This window comes from Crocodylus siamensis, chromosome 1, assembly GCF_052110815.1.
Source record: "Crocodylus siamensis isolate JL-2025a chromosome 1, ASM5211081v1, whole genome shotgun sequence".
In the NCBI taxonomy this organism is placed as follows: Eukaryota; Metazoa; Chordata; order Crocodylia; family Crocodylidae; genus Crocodylus; species Crocodylus siamensis.
In genome coordinates, this window is record NC_143395.1 from 420,675 (window position 1) to 447,390 (window position 26,716).

Sequence of the window (26,716 nt, forward strand, 5' to 3'; positions counted from 1 at the left end):
ATTTACTTAGACTTCAGGAAGGCCTTCAATACAGTATCCCACCCTATACTGGTGAACAAATTAAGAGGCAGTGACTTGGATGATTACACAGTCTGGTGGGTGGCAAATTGGCTAGAGGGTCGTACCCAGAGAGTGGTGGTGGATGGGTCAGTATCGACCTGGAAGGGCGTGGGGTCCCGCAGGGCTTGGTCCTTGGACCGACACTCTTCAATGTCTTCATCAGTGACTTGGACGAGGGCGTGAAGTGTACTCTGTCCAAGTTTGCGGATGATACAAAACTGTGGGGAGAAGTGGACACACCGGAGGGCAGGGAACAACTACAGGCAGCCCTGGACAGGTTGGACAAAAGGGCAGAAAACAATAGGATGCGATTTAACAAGGAGAAATGCAAAGTGCTGCACCTGGGGAGGAAAAATGTCCAGGACACCTACAGCCTAGGAAATGACTTGCTGGGTGGCACGGAAGCGGAAAGGGATCTCCGAGTCCTGGTGGACTCCAAGTTGAACATGAGTCGTCAGTGTGACAAACTCATCAGCAAAGCTAACGGCACTTTAGCGTGCATCAGCAGATGCATGACAAACCCAACCAAGGAGGTGATACTTCTCCTCTGTCGGGCGCTGGTCAGACCACAGTTGGAGTACTGCATCCAGTTTTGGGCGCCGCACTTCAAGAGGGATGTGGATAACCTGGAGAGGGTCCAGAGAAGAGCCACTTGTATGGTTAAGGGATTGCAGGCCAAGCCCTACGGGGAAAGACTAGGGCACCTGGACCTCTTCAGCCTCCACAAGAGAGGGGTGAGAGGCGACCTTGTGGCTGCCGATAAATTCATCCTAGGGGCACAGAAGGGAATTGGTGAGGCTCTACTCACCAAGGCACCCCTGAGGGTCACAAGAAATAATGACCATAAGCTAGCAGAGAGCAGATTTAGACTGGACATTAGGAGGAACTGCTTCACAGTTAGTGGCCAAGGTCTGGACTGGGCTCCCAAGGGAGGTGGTGCTCTCCCCTACCTGGGGGTCTTCAAGAGGAGGTTGGATGGGCATCTGGCTGGAGTCATCTGAACCCACCACTCTTTCCTGCCTGTGCAGGGGGTCGGACTTGATGATCTAAAAATTGAGGTCCTTTCCAACCCTAACATCCATGAATCTATGAAATAGGGATCCAGCGTGTTGGAGCTGGTGTGGGATTTCTGAGGTCTTTGCAACAGAGAATGGCTCTTTTAGTTTTCCATATAGTCAAAAATACGCGTGAAAGCTCAGAGCTGGCATTTCTTGAGGGGGTCTCCAGTCTAACAAGAGGGAGCCTTGAGTCTAAAAAGGCTGGACTAGATGAGGGCCCTGCCAGCCCTGCTTGACCATGTTTCTGTACACAGGTCTTCGCGCCCCTTCAGGCACATTGGGAAGGAGGAATGGCCGGACAAGGATGTCCAGCTCCTGCCCCCATGCAGCCCTGTGGGGACCTCAGCCAGACAGCGCAGAGCAGGGCAGCCCGGAGGCGAGGACCTGCCAGGACCCCTTCCCTGCAGCGCCCGACTAGATGCAGCTGGGAATTATCCCACAGTCTAAGGGACACCGAGGAGTTAATGAACCCCTTCCTCTCCGTAGGAGAGGGTACTCAGTAATGCCCATCTGGCACTTGAGCAGCCTCCGCCCAGACCCAAAGGTGGATCCTGCCCCCCTTATGCAAGCTGTATGTGGTGCTGCAGGGACCTCTGGGGAAGCTGGGGACCGCTCTGTGCTTCCCTGGCGTGGGCTGGGCCACAGACCCTGCGACCCTACAACCTGCCACGGGCTCCTCCGTACCAGGAAAGGAGGAGAGCAGAGGGCAGAACGGAGCTCTTTGCTTTCCAAATTGCCGTCCCGAATCCTCACATGAGGCTTGGTTTGCTCGGCAGTGCAGCGTAGAGTCCGGCGTGAGCTATCCCAGAGTAAATGTCATCTGTCCGCAGCCCCGGGACGCGAGGCAGAAAGGGACATCAGCACGAGCAAAGCAAACTGGGGCTTGGCTTGACTTTGGCCCGGGGGCTCGCCATTACACTTGCTTTGCTCACCATTACGCTTTGCTGCTGGTGCCAGAGACTAGAAGTGCTAGGTTTCGGCATTAACGCCCAGGACCCTGGAGGGTGCCTGTTGCTACCACGTTTCAGAGTCAACACCCATCGCGCGGCTCACTTCGGAGGTAAGCGATGAGATGTCGTGCGAATGCCGGGCTGAAAGCTCCCAGGAGAGGTGGGATGCGGGGGTGCAGGGGCAGCTCGCGCTCCCACCTACACCCCACCTCCAGCTGCCTGGGGCTGACATGGCACCAAACCCATCTCCCTGGGCTTTGAGCAGGAAGCAGGCCTTGATCTGCTTTTCTTGGAGCGGTCCCCAGGAGCTGTGCAGTGGTGAGCATCTCTGAAGGGCCTGCCCGGCTGCTTGCAGGAGAGAGAAACGGGGCCTCTTCAGTTAGTGTCCTGGATCTGCATGGACTCTGCCCATTGAGAAGCCCAGGAGGGCTGGCGCGGGATGGAGAAAGCTGCTGGGAGCCATTTGGGGGTGATGGGAGGTCCTCCAAGACTCCCCCCACCGTTGTGCTGCCTCCAATCCATCCCAGGTCCAGAGCCCAACAGCTTCAGAGCCTGATACTGGGGCTCTGTAGGGCAGCTCTGGGCTCGGCACCCAATGCAAAGTGCCCTAAGCGTGTGCCTGAGCTAGAAGAGCGGTTCCCTGTCTTTCCGGGAGCAGCAGCAACAGCCCATAAGACGCCCAGCCCCTGCTGCCTTTGCAGCTGGTGCATGGACTGGAGCAGCCCTGGGGCTGCTGTGACGTAGCCCAGGGACCGGGCAGGTGAACCAGCCTCCGGACCACAGGTGCCTCTGGGTCACATCCAGCAGCTGGGAGAGTCCGGCCTCTCCTGTGTCCATGCAGGGGCCGTTCCAGACGGACACCCCCCCCCCCACTAAAGCTACATCCAGCCGCGTGGCAGCAGGGACCCTGGAGGGCACCCCGCTCAGAAGAGCCTGGCTGACCATCCCTGATCACCCAAGTGCTCCTCTTCACTGCAGAAGATTCACCCTTGAACTCTACTCCCTCTTTACGGGGCAGACTGGATCCTTCTTTACCGGGCAGACTGGTTGTTGCAGGTCTTGCCCGGCATGGTGCACTCAACTCTCCCTCCCTGCCTCGAGCCGGATCCTGCCAGCAAAGTTCCTGCTGGGTTTATCTGAGGCAGGGCAGAACAACAACCCGGTCTGAGCTTCGGGCTCCATGCGCTCTGCATCTGGGGGCGAGTCTCCGCTGTGGTCCAGTGCCCACTCGTGAGCTGCAGAGGTCCCGTGGGCAGGCTTCGGGAGTGGGTACCGAGGCAGGGGAGTCATGAATATACCCACAGGGCCAGGAAGCTTCATGCTGAGGCCTAGGACGCCTGTGCCTTGCCGCTTCCAGTGGTGGAGGCCATGCAGATGACGTTGCAGCCATGAAGGCGGTCCATGGGGCCAGGGAGGCTGAGACCCACTGGTCTACACAGTGCAGAACGGGGGTGCTGAGGGGCTGCTATTTCTTCATTGCACGTGTGCAGCCTCTTCACGGCTCTCCCCCGACCTCACCGCGTTTGGGTGAAATTTGTGTCCAAGCAGACAGATGAAACAAGCAGCGGGAGATGCTGCCGGATTGGGTCCGAACAGCTGGCCTGCATCCTGCTTCCTGTGCTGAAGATGCTGCCAAGGCCGGTCTTCTCCCTCCCTGCATTACCCCCGGCTCATTAGGCTGCACCATACGTGCTGGTGAGGGGCAAAGCCTTCCCTGGCCTCCCCAGCCCCAGTCCCCCTGGCACTTGTCCTTTGCATAGCGGCAGAGGTTATTAGCTGTAACGAAATTACGCCTCCCCGTTGGAAAAATCCAGGCCTCCAGGTGGTGGGTTGGACTTCGAAGAAGTCCTGATGAACGGCCTCACTGCTGGTCTGTGTTTACCGCTAACTGAATTATTTTTAGCCAGATTGAGTTTCCAGGAAGAAGCATGCCTATAAAATAGCCACGCTTGACATCATCCATCTGCTTCGTTGAGCTCTGGTCGATCTCTCCCTCCAGCGAGCGCCCCAGGACGAGGGGAGCACACGCAGCGATTGCACAGGCTCGGTCAGCCGCCGACACGGCGGCAAAGGCCGAGGGGCGTTGGCATGATCCAGGCGTGGTTGCAGCGATGCCCCGAACCAGGCCTCATGTGGTCATCCCTCTTTATAATAATCTGGTTTCACGATGCCAGAGTCGGAGCAGAGACGGCGTTCAGCTGTGCACTGTGCTGCAGCCCTGCAACTGCGCAACTCTAATGCAGCGGTTTGGGACAGGAGGTGAAAGGGAATACTGGGCTTGATTCACCGTAGTTTGCCCCATGTCAGCATCATTTGCACCTGTGCCGAGGGACTGTCTAATTGCATACACCAATTGGGTCGAGTTGCTTCCCGCACCACGGTTTCTCAGCTGCCGGCGCATAAACGAGGGGCCGGGCACTTGAGAACGGGACCTCCTGCCAAGGACAGAGCAGAGCCCCCGTGCTGAACTTAGCTAGGGCCCCAGAAGCCGCAGTTTTGCCTTTGAAAAAAGCTCCCTGAAGCACCCTGAGCAGCTGGCTCAGCACTGAGCGTCTCTAACAAGCTCCTCATCAAGGTACCTGGGTGCTTCGTAGGCTGGAGAGGAGCGACCCAAGAGCCATAAACTTCCACCCAGTTCCCATCGCACAGAGCCCGAAAACTTGTGTTTGGCTAATGCAGGTCTTCCAGACCAGCCTCCCATCTGAAGCCATTGAGAGATGGAGCCCCCCCACAGCGTGGCTGGATTTAGTGAGGCATTCCCTGCGCAATGAAAAGTGTATGCCTCATTTCTAAGGAGAACTCATCTGGCATTACCTTCCAGCTGCTGGCTCCTCTTGTGCTTGCTTTTGCTTGCTGCAGGTGCTCAGAGCCTGAGTGCCCCCCAGCCGGGACCGGCCTTGCGTCCCCCGGCCAGCAGGCAGGTAAGCATACTGATATGTGGCACGGGCATGGTGCACGTCACCAAGTCTTGGTGTGCCTGGGGGTCTTTGTTTTCCAAAAAGTTAAGGGCTACAATATGAAAGTGATAGGTAATAAGTGTAAAATAACAGAAGGAAGTTCTTCCCCAGCGTGTCATTAAAGTGTGGGATCCGTGGTCACCAGATGCGGTGGGAGCTGAGAGTCCAGCCAGATCCACCGAGGGACTGGACACGGGCTTGGAGGAAAGGGGCACCGGTCACTACTGAGCACAGGAGCGCGGGGCACGGCCTCTGCATCCGACCTGCCGGGACCTTCAGTGCTGGAGGCTCGAGGGAGAGAGGAACTGGTGAAAAACCCTGGTCAGAGCCAGTCTACTCTCCCCTTCAGCCTCTGCTCTCTGCCACCGTGTGATACAGGGCTTGTGCGCTAGGTATTGAACGTAGTGAGCTTAGTCTCTCTTTTTGGCTGGGAGGACTCTGGTGCATTGTATCAGCATCCCACTGTATGGCTGGAGGCTTTCCAACACTGCACCATGCCATGGATATGCCTAGAGGCAGACCCCTCCAGCCCCGCAGGTGTTCGGGCTGTATTCCTAACCCTACCAGAAGGGACCCAGCTCTCCCCTCCCAAGCTCCTGGCTGCAGAGGCATTGCTCCTCACTGATACCGTGTGAGCAGGATCCAGCCCGAAGTGCTCCTATAGCCCAAGCAGCTCTGCCAGCAGCCTCCTAGGGCCTGTCCCCGCGGAGCGCTCTCTGCTGATGTTTGCCGCCACCGCTGACTCTCTGGGAGTAACTAGGAGAGGATGCAATGGGGCTAATTTGATCTCTCTCCGCTGCTTAGGTTTTAATGAGGATGATTTTCTCGGCGATTTAACAATCCAGATACGTTTAGACACAAACAGCGAGGTGTTAGACAGGGTAAGACAGCAAGGCCTTGGGGGAACGGCTGGCTCTGAGCCCGAGCGGTCGTCTCGAGGGGGCAGGTTTCAGTCCATGCCACCAGCAGGATTCTGGTCCTGGGTGATCGGAAGCAGGTTGGATGGTTTTAGGCTGGTTTCCATCGTCCAGCTGAGACCAGGGATGGAGCATGTCCGGGGTCTTGGCTCCCCACCCAGCTCATCCATGGTAGAAGGAGCTGGCTTCTCTTTGAGATCGGCAGCACCCAGCTACCCATCCTTTTCTGCGGACAGGATACGTCGCCCTGTCAACCTGCTTTGAAAATAGACTCGCTAATTCCAGCTAAAATTAGCTCCCGCAGGCAAAAGAATTGGAGCAGCTTCCACAAGCGGGGAAGCCTGGGGCTGCTTTCATCCACGCGCCCCGTCTGATGTTTCTGGGATGCGAGTCTCTGCAGAAGAAGAGCTGCTGCCGAGTCCAGCTGCGGCTGGGTCAGAGCATAGATGGAGCCGAAAGGGAACTGGGCGCCTCCCTGGACAAGCACGGGATCGCTGGTGTCATGGGAGCTCTGCACAGATGGGCCTGAGGGCCGGTTTCAAGCAATCCCGCACGGTGCTGGTGCACTTGTGCACTGAAGTAGCACCTAGGCGCCTCTTCAACACACGTGCTTGTAGTTTAGATCCTCTTTTCACCTCGAGGACTAGATGCATCCTCCTGAGCACGCTCCCAAGGTGTCCTTTGTGGCTGCTTACGCTCTGCCAGGGAAAGCGCATAATCCCATACGAGTTCCCAGAACTTTAGCTGAAGGAAAAGGACAGCCAGGGGGCCTGGAGAGCAAGCCAGGAGGAGCCGGGGTCCCTGAGATGGGGGTTGGCGTGGCAGGGTGGGTTTTCGCCTCCGCTCTTTGTCACATGATCAGCCACCTTCAGCCCTGGGTGAGGAAGTTTAGCTTAAGGATGGGTAAGGTTTTGTATTTCATCGTGGGCCTGTTCGGGTTAAGTCTTCCTTGCTGGGGTGGAGACCAGTCAATAGGCACCCTACTGAGCTCAAACAGCCCCAGCCGGTGCCACGCACAAGGCACTGGCAAAAGAGCAGTTCGACCACCGGCATGGTGTACCTTGCTCCTGCAGCAGCCTCCTGACCAGCTCAATGCAGCCCGGGTTGCCTGTTCCTGCTACAGCCCTCTTCTCTCCTCCTGTCAGGCATTGCAGCAGATTGCAATGACCTGGAGGGGCTGAACCGGGGAGAGCGGGATGGGATTGCACGAGGCCAAGACCAGGTGCCACGTCTAGGGAAGAGGAGCCCACTGCACAAATGCAGTGTGGAGGAGAAGTTGCTGAGCTGTGGCTCTGCTGAGAAGGAGCTGGGGTTTCGGTGGAGCACAGGCTGTACGTGAGTCAGCAGCAGGATGCTGTTGCAGTATGTGTGTGTGTATACATATATATATATAGAGAGAGAGAGAGAGAGATAAAAAAAACCGTGAAGTTTGGGGCTCTATTAACAGAAATAGTATAGGCAAGCCGGAGAGGGTGATGGTACCGCTCTGCCCAGGGCAGCTCAGACCTCAGCTGGAGGATAGGGCGCAACTTTGGGTTGCCACCTCTGAATCTGTTCTAGGAGGTCTTATCTCATGATGTAAGGACATTAATGACTGATCTTCTGTTCTGTACTCAGGAAGGCAAATGCACATGACTATTACATTATAAAAACCTGCTGGACTACTGTATAAATGGGATTCAACATTTAATATTTGACCCTATCATTTATCTCCCGAGTGACTCCTGGAGATTTGTGTGTTATTCCTGGAGACTCCAGGGCAATCCTGGAGGGTTGGCAACCCTAGCGTTGGGCTCTGTGTTTCAAGAAGGATGTGGAGACACTGAAGATGGATGCCGCGGTGACGAAGGGGTTGGGATGCAGCTGTACGCGGAAAGGCTGAGCGAGGACGGCGGGCTTAGCGTGGAGAGGAGATTCGGGGGCATTTGAAAGTCTGCCATAGAGAAGAGGGAGAGCAACTCTTCTCTCTGCTGCAGATGGCAGGACATGAGACAGTGGGATGAAAATGCAGCAGAGCAGACGCCAGACTCCTGCCTTTGGAGCCTCCTCCGATGCAGACTGCTGCCTCAACCGAGCTGCTTATGCCTAGGCTGTAACTGGGCCCCCAGCCGACCCCGGGATCCCGTCACGCTGCACCTGCCCGTATGATGGGTGGCTCTTGCCTTGAGCTGCTTGCGATCTGCATACAGAAAGAACGGAGATGGTGATATGACAGTCCTCCCACGTTATAGTTCAGCGTGATTGAGTGACTTGCCCAAGGTCACGTGGGGAGTCTGTGGCAGAGTTCAGTCTCTGATTTCTTCACTGCCAAAAAACATCCTTTCTTGTGTAAAGCTTAAGCTGAGAACACAAGTGTTGTGGGGCGGGGACAGACTCTTTAGTCTGGGCGTGTAACCATGTGACACAACGTGGTCCAGATCCCTGGCTGGGGCTGCTAAACAGCGGTAATAACAAAAAAATAAATGACGTTTTCCATGAGCCCTGGAACCTCCCCACCCACCATTCCTAGATCCCTGAGCAATTAACTCACCCTCCTCCCGGGTGGCTAAGACCGATTCATCTTGTACTGAATCACAACGGTGTCTGACCCCTTCCCCCCTCCAGCCTGCGTTTTCCCGGGGAGGTCAGTAATGGCGGTTTCTGCATCTGGTCAGAGGAGAGACCGCAGAGCATCTCACCCCCTCCCTCCTGCCTGCCAGAAATTGCAGAGAGAGAAACCGGCCCAAATAATGCACATTCTTCGCAGTTCAAACCCTGTGTCAGTCCCTGGCTATGAAATAGCTCCCGGCGTCCCTTGTCTGCTAAGGATTGTCAAAAGAGTGGTCCCGCTGTAGCAAGGCAGGCTGGGTTTCCTCCAAGGTGCAGCTGGGATTTGCAGTGCTTGGATGGCAAGATCCTGAGGCTCTGCCATGCACAGGCAGCCAGGGAGCTGGCTTGGCTGGCTACCTAGGCTTTCCCCCTGGTAGCCACATGCCCAAAACAGTGTGAAACCCGCAAGGATCTTGCTCCAGACTCCACGGCCTGACTTCGCCCGAGTGCTTTAGGCTAGAGGCAAGTCACGTGCATATCTAAACTGACACAAGGGCAGCAGAGAGCCCAGGGATCGGGAGACTGAGATCAGTGGAAGTTGTGTCTGAGTTAGGCGTCCCGGCTGTGTCCCAAAGGCGGGGACGTGGGAAGCTTTGCACACCAGTAACCAGAGAGGGAAGGACTGAGGTCGGGCAGAGATGGCGGCAGTGTGCCTTAGGGGGGCACGTGTCAATATTCGAAGTGCGAAGCCTGGCCGCACGATTCGTCCAGGTGCCCTGCCTCCCTCTCTCCACTGGACTCCCTGTGCTGGCTCTTGGTCCTGGCAGCAGAATGGCACAGCTGGCTTCGGGGTTGGCACATCTGGGGGCTGTTCAGCAAGGGCTCCTCGTCTCCGAGGCACACCTGGTCACACGCGGCGGGGCAGGCGCGAGACGTCGGCCAGCTCTGCCGTTCAGAAGGGACCCTGATCCCCGCCGTGGGAGGGGGGGACTCAGCTTTGGGCTGGCTAGAGCCCCCTTCATCTCCCGTCTCTCTGTCCTTCCCCGCCGCAGGAGCGGTTGATGCTTTCCATCCTGCCCAAGCACGTTGCGGACGAGATGCTGAAGGACATGAAGAAGGACGCGAGCCAGAAGGAGATGCAGCAGTTCAACACCATGTACATGTACCGCCACGAGAACGTCAGGTGAGGGACGCGCCGCGTTCCCCGGGCGCGGGGCGGCCACGCGTGGGTCTCACGCAGCTCAGGCCTGCACACAGGTTGCTCTGCCGGCGCGGGTGCTGGCATCGGCCTTATGGCGCCAGCTAGCCGCACGTCCCTGCGGACGGGTCTGGGAGGACTGGGACAGCCCCGTTCCCGACAGGCAGTGACCCCCTTGTCCCCAGCTCACGCTCTCCGGCCCGCGTGGCTTCTTTCCCCAGCATCCTGTTCGCAGACATCGTCGGCTTCACCCAGCTGTCGTCGTCCTGCAGCGCCCAGGAGCTGGTGAAGCTGCTCAACGAGCTCTTCGCCCGTTTTGACAAGCTGGCCGCGGTAAGTCCATGGCAGGCGAGACCATCCCACACGGACCCTCGCCGAGTTGGCGAAGCTCCCCTCACACGAGTAATCTCACTGCCGTCTCGATGCATCCATCCCTCACCTCCCTGGCACTCGTCCTGCCCTGGAAGCGCGGGGTTGCGAATCACTGAGGCCCCTGCGCTGATGCTCTGCATCCTGGGGAGCTTGCACCCTAGCAGGCCTGGCTGCGCTGTGCCCTGCTCTCCCGCCTGCTTTCCTTGTGCTCCGGGGAGGGAGGGGAATGGAAAATGTCCAAGGGAAAGGCATGTCCGTGTTCGCCCGGGCTGGGCTCTGAGTCAGTGACCGGGGAGGGGAGAGAAAGCAGGGAACGGAGCAGGAAGGAGGACTGAAGGAGAGAGAGGTGGGCGCCAGGCCGGCCCGCGAGGGATGCAGGCGGATGGCGCTCGCGGCGTGTCGCAGCCGCCCCACGGCACTTGCACCCCAGCGCTGGACCCTGAGACCTGAGGCCCCAGGTGCTGAGACTCCGAGGCAAAGCCTCGCCAGGGCCTCAGGACACCTTCGGGGGCACTGCGGTTATGGTGCCCCTCTCCAGAGAAACGAGCTGGGCAAAACAAACAGCCAAGGAGGTTGCAAAGCGGGGGCTTAAACTGCTTCCTTTTTAAACAGCGTGAGCGAGAGGCACAACCACCTGTACACCTTTCCCTGCCTCAGTTTCCCTGAGCATTCATTGGGATTTGGTCCCTAAACCCTCACATCTGCCCCGACGTGCAGAGCTGCTGTCCCTCCGGCGGCTGGCTTCTCTCGCCCTTGCCTGGACCTACACCAAAGCAGCCCTCCGTCCCTCCGAACCACGTCCCTGTGGCTCTCCGCAACCCAGCCAGGTCCTATGTTTTTCAGACCCGACCCCTTGGTCTCTTTGTTCCCCTGTCCTGGGGAACTTGCTTTCTTTCAGACCCTGCCCCTCTGCAGCAAAGCTCCCTCCAGCGAGCGCCCCAGGACGAGGGAGCTGCTCTGGTCCCCTGCCCTCACCCAGCTTGTTGGGCTCATTTCTGTATCTCCTCCTTTCTGTGTCTAGCCCAGGGGGTGGAGGTATGCATTTCTCCCTGCAAGACACTGGTCGCTGTAGGAAGCTGTGGCCTGAAACCCAGTATAGCAAAGCCCTGTTTTCCAAAGAGCTGCCTGTTTCCACCTACCCGACCCAGGCAGGAACAAGCAGTGAACCCCTCTTCTGGACAGCATCTCAGGAGGCTTCAGGCCAGCGCTGATGGGCGCCCGGGCTGCAGAGCTGGGCAAAAGCATTTTGCTTTCTCCTTTATTTGCCAAAAAACGTCCCAAACCATCCCAAAGGAGAGACCCAGTCTCGTAGCGCCGTGTATCGGGAACGCTGTTCTGTGAGGGGGGAGCCCAATGCCGGGCTCTGCTTAGCCTCAAGCCAAAGGTGGTTTTGAACACAGCTTCCGACACCCGGACGAGTGCGGTAACCCCTGGGGCACGGCGGGCAGGAAGCCGGCAGCTCCTCCTTGGTTTTGTGAATCATAGAAACATAGAAAATGGGGGTTGGAAGGGAGCTCAGGGGGTCACATCCAGTCCAGCCCCCTGCTCCAAGCAGGAGCAGCCCCAACTACATCATCCCAGCCAGGGCTTTGTCTGCCTGAATCTACAAAACCCCCAAGGATGGAGACTGCACCACCTCTCTGGGTAACCCACTCCAGTGTTTCTCCGCTCCTCCAGTGAAAAGTTTTTCCTAATATCCAACCTAACCCTCACTGGCACCGAAGTTCCCCTTGCTTTTTTGCTCTTTGTTTCCAAATTTCCTTTGCTCCTATTAAAAATCCCCAGGATGAATCACCTCGTTGCATCTGAAACGAGCGTCTCTGAAACATTTTCATTCCACAGCGACGCAAAACAGTATCTTCCCAACGTTTCTGTGTTCAGCCACCCAGCAGAGACCTCAGTTATTAGGTCCGTGTCCCAGTCCCCAGGCGGGCAGGGCAGGCAGAAGGCCCTTGTCCTGCCCCCTGCCTCCGATCCTCTTCCTACCATTGCTTGCGGCGGGTTACGTGTTCTCCTCCTCCCTCAGAAATACCACCAGCTGCGCATCAAGATCCTGGGAGACTGCTACTACTGCATCTGCGGGCTGCCCGACTACCGGGAAGACCACGCCGTCTGCTCCATCCTGATGGGACTGGCCATGGTGGAAGCCATCTCGTAAGCCACCCCATCTTTTCTATCTTGGAAAGCTCCCTCGGCTCTTTCCCAGCCCTGCCACGAGCTAAACCCCAGGTTCGCTGCCTGTCGGAGTCGGGGCTGCTTTGTGACGTGGTGTCAGCCAAGCCTGCCTTCCCTATATAGGATCATAGGAAAGCAGGGCTGGAAGGGACCTCATGAGGTCTTCCAGTCCAGCCTCCCGCTCAAGGCAGGATCATCCCTGACTAAACCATCGCAGGCCAATGTCCGATCGACCTGCTCTTGAAAATCTCCAAGGATGGAGATGCCACCGCTCCTCCCAGCAGCCTGCTCTAATGCCTGACCATGTGCAGAGTCAGAAATTTCCTCCTCCACTCCAGCCTAAATTTCCCCTGCTGCAGCTGGAGGCTGTTGCTCCTAGTCCCTCTCCCTGTGCCCATTCCTGGGGAGCTGCAACTGTGTCGTTATGTGATTTTGGTAGCCTTTGCTTTTGTGTGTTTGAACGTGCTCCCTCCACTTTTGCATTGAGTTGCGTTGTGTGTCTCCTTGCATTTGCACGGGGGCTTCTGCGATTGGTTTGTCTGGTTCAAAGGAGGGCAGAAGGGGGAAAAAAAGGGTCGCGTTTTAAAAAGCCCCCTTGACTTAGCACTGTGGGTTGTAAAGCTGCAGCATCTCGCGGTTTGAGCTTGCATAGTCACGTACACAAAACAGCGAGCCTATGCAGGTCCGCAGTTCATAGGGCTGGGGTTTGCAATGAAGCCTAGAAAGGTTGCGGGGGGGTCTCACATCTTTGACCGGGTGTCGATGACTGACTCACTGAGACATCCCTTTGTGACCCCTTCCCTCCCTGTCCCAAAGCTACGTGCGAGAGAAGACCAAAACCAACGTGGACATGCGCGTGGGGGTCCACACCGGCACGGTGCTGGGCGGGGTGCTGGGCCAGAAGCGCTGGCAGTACGACGTGTGGTCGACAGACGTAACGGTGGCAAACAAGATGGAGGCTGGTGGCATCCCTGGGTGAGTGCCTCTTTGGGAGATGGACTATTGTCATTGCCCTCCGCTGGACTCTCTCCAATGGGTCCACGTCCTTCTGTAGTGAGGGGCCACAACTGGACACAGGACTCCAGATGTGGCCTCCCCAGGGCTGAATAGAGGGGAAGAATCACTGCCCTCGGTCTGCTGGCACCGCTCCTCCCAACGCAGCCCCGGATGCTGTTGGTCATCTTGGCACCAAGGGCGCACTGCTGGCTCCTGTCCAGCTTCTTGTCCACTGTCCCCCCCAGGTCCTTTTCGCAGAGCTGCTGCCCAGCCCGCCCCCCAGCCTGCACCGGTGCAGGGGATTGTTCCCTTCTAAATGCAGGACTTTGCACTTGTCTTTGTTGAACCTCATGAGATTTCTTTTATGAGATTTCTTTTAGCCAAGTCCTCCAATTTGTCGAGGTCACTCTGAATCCTAGCCCGACCCCCGTTGTATCTACTACTTCCCCATTAAATGCCCTTTGTGCTGCTTTGGCTCCATAACATAATCCATTAGGGCCTCTGCCCAGCGCACTGCAAATGCCTGCTGCTGCAGGCTCTTCTGCGTGGGCCAACTTTAGCGCAAAGCCCAGCCCAGTGACATGGTGGGGTGGAAAGTCACCACCCGTAAGGTCAGGAGCCATGCTAGCTGTCTCGGAGCCTCCTGGCCGAGTGTCACAGGATACGGAGTTGGGGGATAAGAGACATCACACAGACTCCTGCCACCCACTTCAAGGGCTGAGCCGCCTCCTGCATGGCACGGAGCCGTGAACGTCAAAGACAAGGCAGCCAACCCGGCTGTGCTGGGCACATCACCCTTGTGCTTGGCCCCTGCTCCTGGCTTGCACACCTGGGATCGAGGCCTTGGTCTGGATCAGTGCAGCCATCAACAGCTACTTCAGCAGGTGCATCCCCTTCCACCAACTACCCACACAGGACTCGGGCATAGGCTTCATCCAACCCCCTTCTTCATCATACGGGCCAGTCGCTATCGGGAGCCCATTGGAGGTCCCTTGGGTAACCCAGTCCCCTCTCCCTCCGAGGCAGGGAATGGGAATGCTAAGCATTGTGCTGGGTGGGTGACTGTGGCAACCCCTCACTGAGGCCAGCGTGGTTGGGGTCCCTCTTCCAGCACAAATTGTGGGAAGAGTCACTGATGTTTTTGGTGGACACAGGAGGTTGTGTCTGTGGCTTTGTAGCACAGGTCAGCGACATGGGTTTGGGACTCAAAGCCCTATCTCAGCCATGTCCAGCTCTGCCTTCCAGCATTGCTAGGTTGCTGCCTCCTTTGCATGGCTTTGGGCAAGGGTGGAATTGCTCAGCGAGGTCCACAGCCCGACCCCTTGGCCTACGGGGGAGGCCGGGGGAACGGCTGATGGGTGCCAAAGGACATCGCACTTCTGCTTCTAGGCGAGTGCACATCTCCCAGAATACCATGGACTGCTTGAAGGGCGAGTTCGAAGTGGAGCCGGGAGACGGCGGGTCGAGGTGCGACTACCTGAAGGAGAAGGGGATTGTCACGTACCTGGTCTTGGTGCCCAAGCAGCCCCTCAAGAACGGGATCAATGGCGTGGTGAGTCACCGCACTCCTCCTCCTGCGGCCTTCTCCTCTTGCCTGGACCATCGCCACTCTCTGTGCTCCAGCTCGCACGGTCTTGCCCCTGTCCGGGCCATTTTCCTTCCTACAAAGGGAGACACCATCCCTGTCCTTGGCTCTGCGTCTGTGGACCCCGAAACCATTGCATGTCCCAATGGTGCTGTTACAGGAGCAGGATCCTGCACTTATAGTGAGCATACATGATTGGGATGGGTCTCCTGGGTATTTCCCTGCTATGTACTTGGTGCTGCGAGACCGGCCTGGATCATAGGAAGACCATCAGGAATCCACCTAGCCCTTGGCCATCCAGCTGGTGACCAGTGGTCCACAGGCCCTTGTAGACCTGCCCTTGTAGGCTTAGTGGTCTCTTCTCCCACGGGCACGCAGGGGCTGCATTGAACTTGAACAGCCCTGATCTGCTCCAGCCCCTTGCTCGCCTTTCTCTGAACTATCCCAGCCAAGGGCAACCTTTTCTTGGAGCCTGGCAATGAGGGAGCTCCCACAGCTTGGCCCTTCTGCCGGGGAGCAGCACGCCTCCAGCTCCCAGGCAGGGAATGGGGCATTGTTTAAAACGATGGGGGTAGTTTAGAGTTGGACACGTTGGCAAAAATCAGTCAATGGTGGAGCCAGATTGGAGGAAAATAACAACCCCCCCGCCCGTCACCCCCACAAGTGCTCGGTCCTGCCCTATAGCCTACCCCATGGCACACCTCTTCCCCTTGCTACTGGCCTGGATTTGGGGGCCTGAATTGCCCCCTCAGGGCTCCCTCCTGTTCCAGAAGCTGTCCCTGACATCGTCCCACGGGAACTCGCCACTGCTGATCAACACCAAGGAGTGCAACGGCAGCATCAACACCACGTGCACCACACCTGACGAGGGCGAGGAGATAGAGGCCCGCGGGAACGGGGCCGAGGAAGAGGGCGAGGTAGGGGGTGAGGCGGCAGGGGATAAGCGGGGGAAGCCGTGGGGGGGGTGGGGGGCCCTTGGGGATCATGGAGTGCATTCCCTCTCCTTCCTTGGGGGGGTGGGTTCCTCCGTTCTGGGGAACCGAGGAAAGACAGGCAGGGCCAGGCCTTGTATTTCTACCTCCAGGTTAAATGCACCGGGACAGAACGGCGCTGGGGCGCCTGGAGAGGTGCAGGGCAATATTAAAGGATGAGAGGCCGGGACTGGAGGGGGCAACAGTGGGCCCAGGTGCAGGGAGGTCCAGACGTGCCAGCGTGCAGTGCCACGAGGACTGGCTCCCCGAACTCACCCCCCCGTGTCCCCTCGTGCCCAGGTGGTGAACCCATCCTTCCCCAACCCGCGGCGGCGCCTGCGGCTGCGCGACCTGGCCGAGAGGGTCATCGACGCCTCGGAGAACGAGCAGGAGCTCAACAAGCTGCTCAACGAGGCTCTGCTGGAGAGGGAGTCCGTCCAGGCGTGAGTTACCCCGGCCCCTCCACCCTCCGGGCCCCGTAAGCAGAGGCCACTCGCCCACCCTCTCCCGAGACCCCCATAGCACCCTCCCTCCCCAGTGATGCCCCGTTGCATCCTTTGACCCCAGCTGACTTCCTGCCTTTGGGGCAGGGGGCTGGATTCGATGCCTTAATGTCTATGAAATCCGTGCACCTTGGACCACCCGCCCAGAGCCTGTCCCAGCTCTGCGGGATCTGCTTCCCCTACCCACTGCCCATCAGAGCCTGGCTGTGCATCTCCAATAGCCACTGGTACTGCACCCCCGTCCTCATGCGCCACCCCGCTCGAGGCTCCTCTTCCTCCCTGATCGGGCCTGGTCTTTCCCACCAGCCTGGTTTTGTTCCCCCTGGTGCCACAAAAGCAAGCCGGTAGGGGAGGGAGGGATGGAGTACCCCCCTCTTCCCTGCCTGGGGGGGCACTTAGGACCTCACCGGGGGTGCCGGTGCCTCGGGCAGGTTGAAGGGGAAGAACACATACCGCCTGTCCATGCGTTTCATCGACCCTGAGATGGAGACGCGCTACTCCGTGGAGAAGGAGAAGCAGAGCGGGGCCGCCTTCAGCTGCTCCTGCGTCGTCCTCTTCTTCACTGCCCTGGTGGAGATCCTCATCGACCCCTGGTGAGCCTGGTCTACGCGTGGGCTGGGGGCTTATGGGGTGGGGAGAGGGTTGGGGTCTGGTCGCCTCTGTGGCATCTCTCTGTCCTGCTGGAAAGGCCCAGGGGGGGATTTTCTGCCCATAGCTTCGTAGCGGTCCAAGTATGTGACAGTCCCCTTCTACTGCAGCTAGCAGTCCTGGGATCATAGCATTAGACCAACACCAGGAGCTTCAGGGCTGGGCTGAGACCTCCCACAAACTCATTTCACATAGGGCACGGTGTAGTCTTGGTGGGGCATCAGACTTCAGCCTCATATGAGCCAGATGGCAGCAGGGGACCTGGGTAGGCATAAACGAAGGGCGCCGATTCTCAGCCGGTGGAAAGGGGGCACGTCTGCATGGGCAGCAGAGCCAGTTGGCCCATTAATGCTGCCTCTGGGCCTGGCCCGAGATGCCCAGCTGCATTGCCAAAGTGATGGCCTAACCCTGCCCTGTGCTCTCTGCTCCTCTCCCCAGCTGCTCTTGGGCTCCTGGGAACATCGCGGGAGCAGAACGAGGCCTGCGAGCAGCCGCCCTGGAAAATATAATTTGCCAGTGAAGCATTTTCCAGGGCTGGGTTGCACAGCAGAGCCCGCAGCTGTGGGCGCAAACTCCCTGAGCCCTGCGGGAGCTGCCGGGCTCGGAGCATGGCGGGGGCAACTCGTTCTCATTAAGTCCAGTCGCCTCTGCCCTCACCCCGGGGAAAGGAGTTGAGCAGTGAAGCGAGAAGGCCAAGGGACTGAGTCAGGTTGCGGGATGTCGGGGTGCACGGGTAGAGCACGTGTGTATCATGCCAGGTCCAGGTCTGATGCTCTGCCTGACAGATTGCGGAGACATTAGGGCTGGAAGGGACCTCGCAACATCATCGGATCAGAGGGGCTGCTACGCAGGCACAGGAGAAAGGTGACAGCACAGGCCAGCATTTCGATCCTGGTTCTGGGCAGTATCTCTCATAGGGCTCAGACAGGAATACCCCCCAGATGACATTGGCCATGGAGGGGGAGCTGCCGTCTTCTGTATCACGGGGCATGGTCGTTGTCCTAGGATCTGAGCCGATATTAACCAGTGACGTCCTGTCATTGCAATGGCAGGGCATCAGCCCTGCCCTCGTCTCCTGGCTTTTACCTGTGCCAGATCTGGGTCTTGTGCAACCTGGGCCTTGTAGATGTGGGCGAAGTGGTGACATGGAGGATTCTTCAAGTTTCTGCAAACACAGGAAACTGGACTGGGTGGTGCAGGGGCCCCCTTCCCATGTGGCTTAATGCTCCATGTCTCCAGAAGCACAGGGCTGGAAAGGGCCCTCGAAGACCTTGACTGGGATCCCCTGCATTTGCAAGCAGCTAATTCACGTGATCCGGTTCATAAACCCCAGAGGCTGCTAATGCAGGGGACTGCCAGGCAGGCGCTGGGTCCAGAAGTCCCCGCTGACAGCCCCACAAGCTTAGCTGGGCTGCTGCGACAGCCCTGTGGCCCCTCCAAGAGCCGCACTTTTCAGCTGCAACTTGGAGTTTTCTTGCCATCCCACACCCACCCTCGCACTGCTTCACTGATGCTGAAAGCTGGGAACTGAGGCTATTGTCAGCAAGGCCTCGATTTGAAGATGAGCTCTCCCACGGCTCATTGATGGGTCTCGAGGTGACATACGAATCCAATCTTTGAGCTACAGATCCATCCACAGAAGCAGCAGGTCTTCCTGCAGGGGAGAGTAGGCCACAGGCTGGGATCCTTCTCCTTTTCCTTTGCTTCCTTCTCTGCTTCAAAAGCAAGACATTTACCTGGAAGCAGGCTGCTGCGTGGTTGAGAGCACTGCTTCCCTGCAGATGATGGCAGTTCATCTTTCCAGTTGTTCGTTCTCTTGATTATCTGCCAAGGTGTGAATGTTTCACGTTGCAAAAATCAGGGCTGGACACAGGCATGGGTGAACCGGGCAGCCTCCTGGGGCCCAGACATAAAGGGGGCTGGAAAATGGTAATTTTTAAATTATTATTATCATTATCTCTGGCAAAGGGGGGGCCTGATACTAAACATTTGCCCGGGGCTGCCAGGAGTCTAGGTACGGTGCTGGCAAAAATCATTGTCGTCTTATGATGTTTTCGACCACAGAGACAGTGATCTCTCCGGGCGTGGTTATCCAGCTGGGAGCCCATAAGACAGACTAGGTTGAGGGCATCTTTTCTAGCCCATTCCCCATGTAGGGTGAGCAGAGGGGATCCCAAATAGGACTGCTCAGCCATGGTAGCCGCTGCCAAATTGCACACCTGTCTTGCATGTAAGACATCCATCAGGCTACCGCCAGCTGTGCAGATTCGTGGCTGGAAATTGCTGGATTCACTGATCTGATCTCCATCACCACTGGTCCCTCGCTGCAGGGGCTTTGGACGTTGGTACGGGAGAGAGTTGTTTCCTGTAGCAGAAGCCAATGCGAGCTGGCGCGCGGAAACAGCAACCACACCAGGCGGAGATCTGAGCCCAGCGGCCAGAGAAAACCCTAGACGACAGGAGACCTCCAGCTCTCTGTAGCCTTCTTCCATCTTTACAGCTGTTGAGATGCTGACGTCTTCTTCCCCCAGTCTGCTGCTGAGGCTGTGGGGCTGGATTGTCATTCGGCTGGGCCGTTTGCCAGGGGTGCAAGACCCAGACGGCACAGTTCAGAGGATCGCGGGGATGCACAAGCCTCTCCACTGCTACATGGTCTCAATCCACAGAGAGGGGGAACTGAGGCAAAAGGAGACTGAAAGACCAGATCTTTAAAGGGATTGAGGTGCCTCGTTCCAGGGGAGTTAGGTGCCTAAGTACCTTTAAAAGTCTAGCCTTGCTAGGGTCGCTTAAGGGCTCATTTCTTCCTGACTTTGAGAACAGCAGGATGGTGGGACCAGCTGCCCAGGGGAGCTGTGGGGTCTCCATCCCTGGAGGCTCCCAGCAGAGGCTGGGCAGTGTCTCTTTGGGCTGCGGTAGGGACAAGGCAGCTTGGGTGTGGGCAAGGACCTTCCAGGCCCCTTCCAGGCTAGGATTCGAGAGTCTGTAGTGCTGTGAGAAGTCCCCGGTGACGGCAGCTGGTTGCTGTGGGAGTGCAATTGCAACAGGCCACCCTGTCAAACAGTTGCACGACTACCTTTGCTTGGTGCTGGTGGTCAACCCCCTCCCTCTCTCTGCAGGCTGGTGGCCAATTATGTGACATTCATCATCGGGGAGATCTTGCTGCTGATCCTGACCATCTGCTCTCTGGCTGCCATCTTCCCCAGGGTAAGAGAATGAAGGGCTTGGTCCTAACAGGTCCTGGACACCCGCAGTGCCTACAGGTGTCGGTGGGAGAGGATGGCATCAGCAGGGCTCAGCCGTGGGACAGAGGCACCAGACTGCTAGGGGCTAATGGAGAATCACCTTTGGCTCAAGGCAAAGGGGCCTGTGTTGTCTGAGTTCACGCACACTGGGAAGTGTCCGCTGTCTCACGCTGCCCTGGAGGCACGTTACCTGGATGTTTTTGCTCAGCACTGAAATAGGTAACAGATAGTCCCCACTCCGCAGCAGAGCTGACACCCTGTGAGGGGGACAGAGCAGTTCAGGCTGTTGTTTCAGGCTCTCTGCAGACTCAGGAAGTCATATCCCTTCATGGGCAGCCTAGTGAGGGGCTGGAAACTCCTTATTCCCTTTCACTGGAGACCCCAAAGCAGCCTTCTGCAGCAGGGGGAGGTCCCTATGAATGACGTGGTGTCGCAGTTTGCAGCTCTCCTTGGGGTCATGGGATGTTAGCTGATTAGACCCAGATCCCCAAAGGGATTTAGGCACCTGACACCTACCAAATTACCTCAAACAGGCACCTAAATCCCTTTGCAGATGCATTTTAGAAGTGCTTGGGGGCCTCGGCATCCTACGTGGGTCTCTTGGCTGTAGCATCAGGTCTCCTGTAAGGGCTAAGTGCAATTCCCCTATTTCAAAACCTCTTCTCTTTCTAGGTGTTCCCCAAAAAACTTGTGGCCTTTTCCACGTGGATCGACAGGACCCGCTGGGCCCGAAACACGTGGGCTATGTCCGCCATCTTCATCCTCACCATGGCTGACATTGTGGATATGGTGAGTGGCAAAAACCCAACCCCGCTCTCTGCCATGGCTTCTTGGGGGTGTCCACACCCAAGTGCAGGACGTGTGGGACAGGCAGATCCCATTACTATCCCCAGAGGTGCCCAGTGTCTCCTAGCACGACCTCCAGGCTGCACTTGATTGGCTGCACCTCCCTGTTGTGGGGCTGGCGTTTGACGTCTGCTCTGACCTCCCTGCTCTGGACATGCCAATAATTGCTCAGAGCACCGCACATGACGGATAATTAAATACAGTCAATGGGCAACGATTGACTGTGACTTGATAGAGTTAGCAGCTCTGATCAGAGACCGGCATCCCAAAGTCCTGGCTCACTGTGATGGGCTGAATGAAGCCTGAGCACCTCGTTGTATGGTCTGGCATGGAGCGGTGCTATCCTGAGATGCTCCAAGAGCCAGTGGTTCTTCCTAAGGTCCCCAGATCTTCATTAGGAATTAGGTCTCAACTCCCTTGGGAGTTTGGTGCCAACCCTCTTTGAAGATCTGAGCCTAAGTTTCTACACACATCCCATCTCTGATCCATCCTTTCTGACCTCCTTCAGTACCCTGGGATAAAGTCTTTCTGTGTTGTTAGACAGTCGGTTGATGAATGCTTGGATGCAGCCCTCTGTGATAGGGCCGCTACCACCATAGCTGTGCCAGAGTCCCCTCGTGGAGATACAATATATAGAGGCAGAAGACTGGTCCCAGGAGGCCTTCGTTTGTCAGCATGGCCAGAGGGCGTGATTTTTTTCTGCACCCCTAGCAATACTGGCAAAGCTTTGCAGTGGAGATCGGGCTGGGGAGAACTGCAGATTAACAAGGAGCTACAGGATCTCCTGCAGCACCAGGGTTTCTTGCGCATCTCTCCGAAACAGCTGGTGCTGGCCCTGTGCTACAGGACTGGACCGATCCACCACGCTGTTCCAGTCTGGGTAGAGATCTGACCCTGGGGGGAAGCTCTCACGCCTGTCTCTCTGCCCCCCAGCTCAGCTGCTTACAGTACTACACTGGTCCCAGCAATGTCACGGTGACGACCCTGCTGGCGGGCGGCTGCGTGGAGAACCCCAAGTATTACACCTACATCGCCGTGCTGGCCCTCATCGCCATCATCATGCTGGTGCAGGTCAGCCACATGGTCAAGCTGACCCTGATGGTCATGATCACCGGCGCTGTGGGCGTTGTCAACATCTATGCCTGGGCACAGATCTTCGATGAGTACGACCAGCACCGCTTCAAGGACTACGTGTAAGGGAGCCAGGGAGGGCATGGGGCGTCTGCCCCAGACCAACCTGGGGTTCATCTCTGGGTGTCCCCACTGAAAATGTGCCACAACCCCCACGGTCCTGACCTTGTGTGGATCTCGGATTTTGAAAAGCAGGGTGCAGAGGGTGAGGTCCATCGTCACGTAGAGCACAGCACCAATTTGTCCCATTTTAAAAATAAACTAGAAGCTTCACTAATGGGCTGGGGGTATAGGGCTGGATTATGCACTTTAAGATTGAAGCAAAAACAAATACAACTGCATTGGAACGAGTTGAAAACCATGTGCTGGGCTGTGAAATAAGAGCTTCGTAACCAGGAGCAGCCAACAGGCAGCAGCAGGGTAGAATGAAGGGTAGCGTGATTGGTGGAACATGGAGACCATTAAAAAAGGAGAGAGGGTCGTTAACACCAGTGAAACGAAGCATTTAGAAGGGGTCAGAGAGATGACAATGAGCCATGAAGTCGGTGACTCCCTTGCTGCTGCTTGACCAGAAATGCTGCTGTCACCGCCAGGCAGGTGGTTTCAGATTGGGAGTGGAGCAGGGATTAAAGCAGGGTGCAACTGCCCTCTGGTCAGCCAGATCCAACCTGTCAGCTCCAGCTGTCCCCTGCTGCCCTAAATCCTCCTTCTCGCTCCATCAGCTGCGAGCACATCCTTGAGCGGGTTGGTGGTGCCCCGGGCTCCCCAGTCAGCCCCCTGCTCCTCAAAGGCAGCTCTGAGATGGGAAGTGGCTCCACTCTGAGAGGCGTCGAGTATGGGCAAAGGATGCCCTGCCATGGGCATGCACCTGCATCCTTCCAGCCCATGCTAGCGGCACGAGGGAAGGGCACTGGCATGTCTCTGAAGCCGTGTGCATGACATGATGGGCCATGTCCTGGCATGGGAGGTCCCCTGAGTTTGACTGTCTCTTCTCCCCACCCCCGGCAGGTCCTCACAGTTTCCCTCCAAGTACTCCATGACGGTGATGGTCTTCATCATGATGCTCAGCTTCTACTATTTCTCTCGCCATGTGAGTGCCCCTCCCAGTCTCCTTCCTTGGGTCACAGGGTCCAAGAGGACACCGGGGCTCTGGCCGTCCTCCCCTACATCCCCCATGTTCACCTTGACACATGTAGACCTCCCCACTCTCCCCTGGCTCTGGCTTTTCACAGATTTCATAGACATTAGGGCTGGAAGGGACCTTGGAAGATCATCGAGTCCAGCCCCCTGCCCAAAGGGCAGGAAGTCAGCTGGGGTCATAGGATCCCAGCAAGATAAGCATCCAATTTGGCTTTGTGCATCCATGTTTGTCCTACCTCTGGCCTCTGCCCTCCCCCTTGTTTTCACATGTTCCTTGCCCTTCTCTAGCTGTCTTCAAGGTTTTGGAGAGGGCTTCACCCACCGATTTCCCCAGGAAGCTCCCTTCCCCTCACCTTCTCACGCCTGCCTGGCCTTGATTGCCTTGGCCTGGAATATCCAGCAGCGCTGAAGCCCTCGGGGCTGGTCTCAGGATGCCTCCTGCCCTCCTCAGGGAGCTTGGAATTCTCCCAAATGCTCCTGGATCTGTTGCCTTCGCACCCGTCACCTGCAGGCCTCGAAGTCTGTGTGACATACGTCTATGTTGGCATGGGGCGAGGCCCCACGTCATGTCTAAAACAGGTGGCCAGGACCTGGGACCCCTGAGGTTCAGTCCCTGGCTCACTGTGGTACTGCGGGGGAGCTCATCCCTGCACAGGAGCCAGGACCACTGCTGGAGCCCATGTTGCACCCCCCCCTGCAGGTGGAGAAGCTGGCCAGGACCCTGTTCCTGTGGAAGATCGATGTGCATGACCAGAAGGAGCGGGTTTACGAGATGCGGCGCTGGAACGAAGCGCTGGTCACCAACATGCTGCCGGAGCACGTGGCCAGGCACTTCCTGGGCTCCAGGAAGCGGGATGAGGTGAGGAGGCGGGGAGGGGGGCTCGGACTACGCCAGGGATGTCCCAGGGAAGGGCCCTGGTGCATGCTGCATTGGGTCAGCCTGAGCGAGTGGCATGTGTGGCGGGCCAGTAGGGGGCGCTCCCACCTCCCTGCGCCCGACCCCCCTGCCAGGCTCCGGATGCCTCCCTAGGGGCGCCTCACGTCCGGCCGACCCCTTCCTGGAGCACATATGCTAGCCTGGGCAGAGTCCATGGGGCCAGGGCCATTTTGCTTGGCACGTTAAGTCTATAGGGTAGGTGTTGGCAACCTCTGGTGTGGCGGGCCAGTAGGGGGTGCTCCTGCGTTGAGCCGCCCACCTCCCTGCGCCCAACCACCTTCCAGGCTCCGAGTGCCTCCCTAGGGGCACCTTGTGCTTGGCCGACCCCTCTCCCAGAGCACACTCGCTAGTCTGGGGGTGACGTAGCTGCCACCACCCCGAGAATGGCCTCACTCCCGGCCCTGTGTCCTCGGGGAAACACAGGCCTAATGTCCGACGGGTACTCGACCCGGTACAGGCACTTGGGGCACTTCCCCAAGTCCGGGGACAAAAAGTACAGTCTCCCTTAGTCCGCAGACCTAAGGGGTCTCTTAGGCATAATTTAGACCCACCCCTCAATAAGTCTCCCACACCAGTCACAAAGGAGGACTTTATTGGTTACAGGGGTAGGGTGAAAATAGGGCACAAGATTGAGCAATATCCTAGAAATCCTAAGGAGCAAACGGTCTGGCTGAGGAGCCTTTTGATCACACATCTGAGTTACTGCCAGCTAGATATCTATCAGATCTCGAGTTACTCACGCACTTCATCCAGAGGCTGGTGAGATCCATTCTAGCGTCCGGCTGTTCCTGGTTCATGAGTTTTGGGGTGAGAGAGAGCCAGTTTCAGATGTTTATGCTCCCCCTCACGGCTCCAGCCTCACCTCATGGCCGAAGAGACCGCCTCCTCACCCGTCCTAACTTATATAGCCCCGTGACCTCATTCACTGGTCCAGTGGAGGCCGGCCCCGGTTGGCTGCCAGCCAACCCATTTGAAATACATCACCTGTTACCGGGCAGATCCCAGCCCACCAGGTAGGAGCCCCTCACCCAGGTACCAGTCCCTGGGCAGAGGGAGCAGGTTTCCCCCCCCTCAGGACTGCAGCCAGCTCAGGTTACCTAAAGAGACAGGGCAAGGCTGCGGTCCCCTCTGCTGAGCCCACCCTGCTCAAATGGTCAGAGCACAGAGATTTTATCACATTGTCGCAGGGCAGAGATTTTGGGGAGAAACCGAGGTGGCTTTCTGCCACAGCATGTGCCAGGCTTGACCTTTCCAAGAGCAGGGAACACTGAGCACACAGCACCTCTTGGCTGGATGCCTCTGGACCCTCCCCTCCCCCCCCCAGGAGACGAGGGAAGGGAGGTGTCCGGCAGCAGAAAGGGCCTGGGGGTCACCTGGGATGTCCCCTCCCCTCCCCTCCCCTCCCCTCATCCTTTCATCTCAAATATGGGCTTGGATGGAGAGAGAGGAGTGACCCAGATGCAGGAGACCAGGCAGCCAGTGCCACCGTGGCCCTAATGTACCATGTGCCAGGCACCGGGGGCTTGGGCAGATGGAGACATTACACTAGGTTAAAAGAGGAAGAGGGCTGACCACGGGGCAGCTGCTCCAGCAAAGCTGTTCGATGTGTCCACTCCTGTCCCTGGAAACTGAATCAGGGCAGCTTACTTCTGAATAAGACGGGGCTGAAGCGGCCCGGTTTAGCTCCTGCTCACTGCGGGATGGGAGTGGACACAAGAAACGCTTACCACAGAGCAGCTGGCACAGGCCCCGTTGTAATGGGGTGGGATTGTCTGATCTCAGCCTGCCTGGATTCCTCCTCTGCACGGACCATCCCTCCCTCTCTCCAGGTTGGCCGTGAGGGTGAGGTTTGGGCTGTGGAGGTGCCTCGGGGAGCTGGGGCTGGTCACCTGTAGACTCCTAGAGCCGTGGGGCTGGCAGGGAGGTCCAGAGGTCACATCTAGTCCAAGCCATCCTGTATGTCCTGTCCTAACCATCCCGTCCTGACGTGGTCTCACCTCTTCAGAGGAGGGTGAAGCCAGCTCAGCCTCTTCACTGCATCTCCCTTCATAGCGAGAGCAAAGCCAGCCCCGCAGACATGGGATTTCCCAGGGGCCAGAGGTTCAAGGGGTGCCAGTTTCTGGGCTGCTGCTGAGGACAGAACTGCCCTGTGAACCTGGATGTAAAATGGGGCCCCTGATATCTGCCCCTTGAGGTGGCGGGGGCGTTCAGGAATGGTCCAGGAGAGGCAACAGGGTAGAGCCAAAGGAAGCCTTGGCTGCTTTGTGGGTCCTGGTGCCCTGCCTGGGTCTCCCCACGAAGTGGGTGATGGGGGGATCAAGCGCACCCCCTACCACAGCCTGTCTCCACCGGAGGGAGGCAGGCTCAGTGGCCCCTGGGGGATCTCGGCAGAGCCGGACTGGGCGCAGCTCGGAGGAGACCCTCCGATGGTAGGGGCAGCAGAGGGGACTGGGTGGGCTCAGCTGCCCCCGGCTGAGCAGAGCTCCCTGGTGCCTGGCCCC

The 26,716-nt window shown here is 57.7% G+C and overlaps 2 protein-coding genes across 3 annotated transcripts in view; one reads left to right on the forward strand and one right to left on the reverse strand.

Annotated features, from left to right (window-relative positions):
• LOC149872460 (uncharacterized) lies at nucleotides 1-26,709 on the reverse strand. Of its 2 annotated transcripts, none has more exons than XR_016438472.1 (4): nucleotides 24,956-26,709; nucleotides 23,632-23,799; nucleotides 14,717-14,873; nucleotides 1-8,121 (listed from the first exon to the last, which is right to left on the reverse strand). XR_016438472.1 is itself a non-coding variant. In XM_090021754.1 (4 exons), the coding sequence occupies exons 1-4, from the start codon at nucleotides 25,010-25,012 to the stop codon at nucleotides 8,068-8,070; spliced, it is 432 nt and encodes a 143-aa protein (XP_089877880.1). In that variant the 5' UTR covers nucleotides 25,013-26,707; the 3' UTR covers nucleotides 1-8,067. The 2 variants fall into 2 exon arrangements, 1 of the variants encoding a protein (XP_089877880.1); XM_090021754.1 differs by having other exon boundaries at nucleotides 24,960-26,707.
• The window catches only part of ADCY3 (adenylate cyclase 3), a 62,433-nt gene that overhangs the window by 30,002 nt on the left and 5,715 nt on the right, over nucleotides 1-26,716 (forward strand). Inside the window, exons 3-15 of the mRNA XM_090021477.1 lie at nucleotides 9,524-9,654; nucleotides 9,891-10,002; nucleotides 12,068-12,195; nucleotides 13,033-13,191; nucleotides 14,602-14,764; nucleotides 15,568-15,714; nucleotides 16,069-16,211; nucleotides 16,703-16,864; nucleotides 20,036-20,123; nucleotides 20,834-20,950; nucleotides 21,941-22,200; nucleotides 23,147-23,228; nucleotides 23,979-24,137. Coding sequence (XP_089877603.1) covers nucleotides 9,524-9,654; nucleotides 9,891-10,002; nucleotides 12,068-12,195; nucleotides 13,033-13,191; nucleotides 14,602-14,764; nucleotides 15,568-15,714; nucleotides 16,069-16,211; nucleotides 16,703-16,864; nucleotides 20,036-20,123; nucleotides 20,834-20,950; nucleotides 21,941-22,200; nucleotides 23,147-23,228; nucleotides 23,979-24,137 — 1,851 coding nt within the window. The remainder of the gene's footprint in view (nucleotides 1-9,523; nucleotides 9,655-9,890; nucleotides 10,003-12,067; nucleotides 12,196-13,032; nucleotides 13,192-14,601; nucleotides 14,765-15,567; nucleotides 15,715-16,068; nucleotides 16,212-16,702; nucleotides 16,865-20,035; nucleotides 20,124-20,833; nucleotides 20,951-21,940; nucleotides 22,201-23,146; nucleotides 23,229-23,978; nucleotides 24,138-26,716) is intronic.